At 44.0% G+C, this 6,000-nt stretch overlaps 1 protein-coding gene across 2 annotated transcripts in view; it reads left to right on the top strand.

The window, feature by feature from the left end:
• STYXL2 (serine/threonine/tyrosine interacting like 2) overlaps window positions 1-6,000 on the top strand; it is a 79,924-nt gene that overhangs the window by 25,456 nt on the left and 48,468 nt on the right. For both annotated transcript variants that reach the window (XM_075593601.1, XM_075593602.1), the window contains exon 2: window positions 3,520-3,657. In XM_075593601.1, coding sequence (XP_075449716.1) covers window positions 3,548-3,657 — 110 coding nt within the window. In that variant the 5' untranslated portion in view covers window positions 3,520-3,547. The remainder of the gene's footprint in view (window positions 1-3,519; window positions 3,658-6,000) is intronic.

The following is a 6,000-nucleotide window of genomic DNA, read 5'->3' on the forward strand; positions in this document are numbered from 1 at the left end:
AGATGGTGCCGGGCTTACATAGAAAAATATTAATATAGACTAAAGGACCTTATAATGCGCACATTGGAAAAGAGGAGAGAAGGGGGGCTGTGGTAGACAGGTTCACATTAAACAAATAAGGTGAAGGAATGAAGCTTCTTCCAGAGAGAGAGAGAGACCACCAAGTACCCAGGGTTGTGCTTAACAGCTGGAGGGTGGTAGAGGACATGGGGCAAATGAAAGAGTAGTAGATACACGGGATAGTTGCCCAGTAGAAGTAGTATAGGCAAACATAGTTAACGAATTAAAAAATGTTCCAGATAGACACAAGAAGATGTTTTGGGAGTAGGAAGGATTAGAGACGGTCACAGATTCTGCAGATATATACAGACCTTGCGGCTATATGGAAAATAAACAGGACCTGCAATCTATCAGGGAATTGGATGGGGCTGGTACGTTTAAGGACGAGGTTAATGATTAGGTCTAATGACTTGGAACAAGTGGTCCAGTTGAGGCCTAATTTAAAGTCGTCCTTTCATCCCCTGTTTACAGCTTTTGCAATTTGCAACATAAGTAGTACGGTAATGTGCAGTTAACGATGCTTACATTTGCAAATGAATTCGTTACCGCACCAATAACTGCATTTTACCGCGTATCATCACAATAAATACACTCAGTGCTGCTTTTTACAGCAGAAGCCCTGCTTTTAACTATTTAGCCTCATTGCTAAGCCAAAAGGTCAAACGCTGCAAGTTGAGGAGTATGCCAAGTGTTCCTGTAATGGCAGTGCTTTCCAACCCCCCCCTCGGGACCCGCCACCAGGTTTTGGCAATGACCAATGCCCCTGCATCCAGGTGAATGCAATTTTTTTGCATATTAATAGAAGTTTAGGTGGTTGTCTCAGGAACCTGGTGTGTCCTCGGCTCACAGGGAGAGGTCTGGAAAACACTGCTGTAACGGAACAATCACAGACTTACCATTCTTTGGAATCTCCTTCTAAACAGTCTCCACCACGTATCCATCACGTATCCAACACGTAACCAACATTTATCCACCACATAACCAACGTGTATCCACCACGTAACCAACACGTATCCACCACATAACTAACGTGTATCCACCACATAACAACATGTATCCACCACGTATCCACCCCGTATCCACCATGTATCCACCACGTATCCACCATGTAACCAACACGTATCCACCACATAACCAACACGTATCCACCACGTAACCAACACTTATCCACCACATAACCAACACGTATCCACCACGTAACCAACACGTATCCACCACATAACCAACGTGTATCCACCACGTAACAACATGTATCCACCACGTATCCACCATGTAACCAACACGTATCCACCACATAACCAACACGTATCTACCACGTATCCACCACGTAACCAACACGTATCCACCACATAACCACCACGTATCTACCACGTATCCACCACGTAACCAACACGTATCCACCACATATCCACCACGACTCTCAGACCATCTTTAAGCCCTAACTAAAAACCTGGCTTTGCAAGGAAGCACTTGAGTACAGGTAGCCGTAGGAGAGACATACAGGATTGCTGTTGGCTCCTGTTCAGTCTTATTGTACACAAATTATTTTTATTTATTTTATGTACAAAAAATTTTTTTTACCAAGAAAAAAATATTTATCAAGACCACATTTGGAAGTCCGGATGGCTGGTGTAAAGGCGGTCCTCAGTGCCACGTCACATATATAAGGGACAGGTTAAAGCAGTGTGTGAGAAGTGGGTGGGAAGTGACAAACCTACCAAGATGAGCAATAATATTATTTTTTCTTTTGCTTGCGACTGCATCACATGTATGAAACGTGAAACATACACCAATCTTATCTGACCGCAGGCTAAATGGAGTCCTCCTGTATTACTGATGTTGCTGAGGGAGGTATAAGTAAGCAGAGAGAAGAATGATAAGATGTTACATGTCCAAAATATGTTGGCTGCTCAAAAAGAGAGAGCCCTGCTGCAGCTGTCCATACATCTTTGGGCTGGGTATGTAAGGCTCTGGGTGACAGTCACGCAGTGAGTAATTAGATCTGCATTTGGTGAGTGTGTTGGTGTGTGAGTGTGTTTAGCGGAGTAGTGAGATGTAGGATTGTTGTTGTGTGTGCTATTAAATAGGTCTGCTTTTGCCTTACTTGTTCTGTGTGTAAATGATTTCACCAAACCAGAGCATTACACACTGTGCATAGAACATGTGTTCTAATGAACTGTTTTGTCCCATTCGGAAGTTCCAATATAAGATGACCCCAATGGCTGAGACGGGCAAAATTCTTTGGTGGATTTGTATCCGCATCGGATCAGCTGGTTCGTTTGGTCCGCGGATCAGTCTCAAACAGACCAAATTTGTCTTTTCCGGATTTTTTTTTTAATCGCTGGCAATCTACATGGCGGATAATTAATCCGCGGCTGCATTGTAATGAATCTGCACTCCGATTAAATCCCGGGGGGGGGAGAAAGAGTGCGGATTTTTAACATCTCGCGGTGCGGAATTCGGATTCAATATGGGATCTGAGTGCCGAATCATCAACATCCACTGGATTGTATCTAATGGCGGATTCGGATGAATCCGCTCAGATTGTTTAATACCCAATCCGCGGGTGGATTTTACCCCGTGAAACGGGTTTTGTGAAGGGAAAGCCGGGGAACGGATTTTGACAGTTCCGCCCATTGCTACCCAATGGTTTGGACAAAAAATGCACGGCATATTCTTACAGGTCATTATGAAGGTCAACAATATAAAAACAATCTAATGTTTTGAATCTTTTAAAAATGTGGATTCACCATGAAATTGACGTCTCACTGTGGTCATAACCCAGCAAGTGTCCAGGTGCAGAAATGCACCTCAGTCCGAATGACTGAGCCACTGATTGAGCCACCTGTGCTGAAGCAGGGATATCCGCAAAACCTGACCTGTTGGTGGCTCTTGAGAACTGGAGTTGGCCGCTCCTGCATTTTCACTAGAAGCAATACATAAACTATATGCAGTGTCCATGTTTGCAAACATTACAATTGTTTCCATGTTCCACATGACCACACGGTAAAATCCCCAAATAGTTTTCTATTGGTGGCATAATAAAACAATATAATTGCCTCGTTCTTAAGCATGCCACTGTCACTTCATTAGGAACACAGCCTGTGTGCTTTTTGTTACGTTGCCTGCGCCTGCGAAATCATGGACCATGGCTGCCTGTCATTCTTCCGGCTTAAAAGGCATCGAAATAACTTCTGTCCAAGAGACATTGGTGATCTTGTATAACACATGATACAGTGGCTTACCCCTTCACTGACACTGCTTTTGCCAAGCGTAGCAGGCCTTTCTGGTAGGGAAGAGGTTAATATAGGCAAAGCGCAAAATATTTCTCTTTATTTAAAACAATAAAAGTGTGGTCCTCCCTGCTGAATTTGGGGATAAGGAAAGTTCCCTGTGTCTTACTGCTCTCTATAAAGAATTCCGAGCTTGGTAATTCACCATGATGCCTCCTCTTTGCAGCACTCCGCTCCATCCACGGCAGATCGCCATGGCAACCAGTCAAGACCAGGATGGTGAACAAGTGGTTCCTGATGAAGGTGCGGACAATGATGTCAGAGCCGTGCAGGCTCACTACCTGCGTAGCCCGTCTCCCAGCAGGTGAGAAATAAAGCATTCGCCGGTCCACAGAGAGTATGTTATCCTGAGTTACTGCACCATGTTTAGGGACACTGACAGTATACTGCGGGAGTGTACACCAGGAATCCTAGAGGTTGCCAATGTCCAAATGAAGCCCCTGTTATTATTAATGACACCGCATCTGGCTGGGCCTGGAGCAGGGAGGATAGGTGGACAAAGAGTGGATGTAGATGGGTAACCGTGCCTGGGACATTATAGGGGTTATTCATTGAGCTACAATCTGGGTATGATCACTTGGAAAATCCTATTGACTACAATGAGAGTTTCTGTGCCATAGTGTCCCTATCGGCACTATCGCAGATTCACAAATAACCCCCTCAGTCTCCAAAACAATATACTTATAACCATACTTCACTAAATATATGTATTTATTTATTTTAGCACATCATAAAAGACATCCAATTTAATCAGCGAATTCCTAATATTCAGCTTTACACCTATATAATTCCCAGATACGTTTTGCATTTATTTTATTTTTGGGACGGGAGGTGGAATCCTTACTGATGATTGAAGTGGGAGTGTATGTAACAAGCCCTGGTCTTCCCGGTCCTATTGAGCCTGTCCTCTCTGCTCCATATTTTCATACCCGAGGTTTGAAGCCACAATAACCACATCACCGTCACACCACTTCAATATTCAAAGATAACTGCCATAATAATGCTTGTCCCCTCATCCCCAACTCCAGGTCTTGTAAAAGATCCCTTTGAATGTAGTTTCTAATACCCTTAATACAAATATTAACCCTTCGAACACACAACACCAAATATTGGTAAAGGTAAAAGTTCACAACTTCAAACCTGGAAGATCCGACTAACCAACCAACTCTACCGAGCAACCAACTCTACCGAGCAACCAAGTCTACCGAGCAACCAACTCTACCGACCAACCAACTCTACCGAGCAACCAACTCTACCGACCAACCAACTCTACCGACCAACCACCTCTACCGAGCAACCAACTCTACCGAGCAACCAACTCTACCGACCAACCAACTCTACCGACCAACCAACTCTACCGAGCAACCAACTCTACCGACCAACCAACTCTACCGAGCAACCACCTCTACCGACCAACCAACTCTACCGAGCAACCAACTCTACCGACCAACCAACTCTACCGACCAACCACCTCTACCGAGCAACCAACTCTACCGACCAACCATAAGCAGTATCTCCAATCTCATCCTAACCTATCCATGGACCTAATACTGTAACATTTCAACCTGTACCATCTGCGAGTTCAATCACAAATCTGCCATTACTGGTCATTACCTTCCCTGACAAAAAGGTTCCACTGCAGCAAGGGATTCTGGGAAATATATGAATATATCATTCTTATTTCCACACATTGTACTATGGCTTAAATAAGTTAACGGTTAGTGGTGGAACATAGAGGACAGAGAGACGTTAATTTCTGCTTAGGTATTCACATAATATTCTAAAACGTGGGAGGCAGAAACTAACGGGAAACTTTGCAAATCTTTGGTATCAGCGAGAAAGTATTCATCTGCGCACCCATATTTGCATATGCAAAACGATTTATGCATATGCAAATATATGCGGATGCATATGGTTTCATTGCATATCTTTGCATCAATAATTCTCATTTGAATATGCCACGCCACGAGTTGGAAATGTTAATTAGCGTTGGTGTTATACTGTACTATGGGAGAAGGAGAGATATTCAGCAGACGTCGCGTTTTTCTCTCGCTCCTAAGAATGATAAAAAAAACAGGGCTTTATTTCATTAACAAAAATTCTTTCATTAAGGTTTTGCCAATAGGTCTCCTAAAAAAAATTGATTTGAAGAGGACCCCCCCTCCCTCCTTTGCCTAATTGCCAAATATTCTCATGCCCCTTTTATAGAACATAAGGTCCCTCTTCTTAATTTAATCCACTTTCGTCTTTATTCGGCATCCATTTGCAAAGTAGAAACTCAACCATTTTAGCAGTGGTTCCTTCCTCTTTTATTCACCCTCCCAGTCTTGTTTCTGGCGGCAATCGCCAAATCAGCCGCCAGCACGGCCCTGTATATCCAAATGGAAACGGCTATACGGAAAATAGTTCAGGAGAACCTGGATTCTTGCATATGAACCCGGCGCTCAACCGCAGTCCTCAAGATCAACAGGTCAGGTTTTCAGGATATCCCAGCTTCAGCACAGGTGACTCAGGCAGTTCCTGCTTCAGCACAGCCTCAATCAGGGGCTCGGTCTTTGATTGAGCCGCCTGTGCTGAAGCAGGGATATTCTGAGACCCTGACCTGTTTGGGGGCTTGTGGACGGGAGTTGGGAACCCCTGCAGGCCA

This window comes from Ascaphus truei, chromosome 3 (genome assembly GCF_040206685.1).
Source record: "Ascaphus truei isolate aAscTru1 chromosome 3, aAscTru1.hap1, whole genome shotgun sequence".
Taxonomy (NCBI): Eukaryota; Metazoa; Chordata; class Amphibia; order Anura; family Ascaphidae; genus Ascaphus; species Ascaphus truei.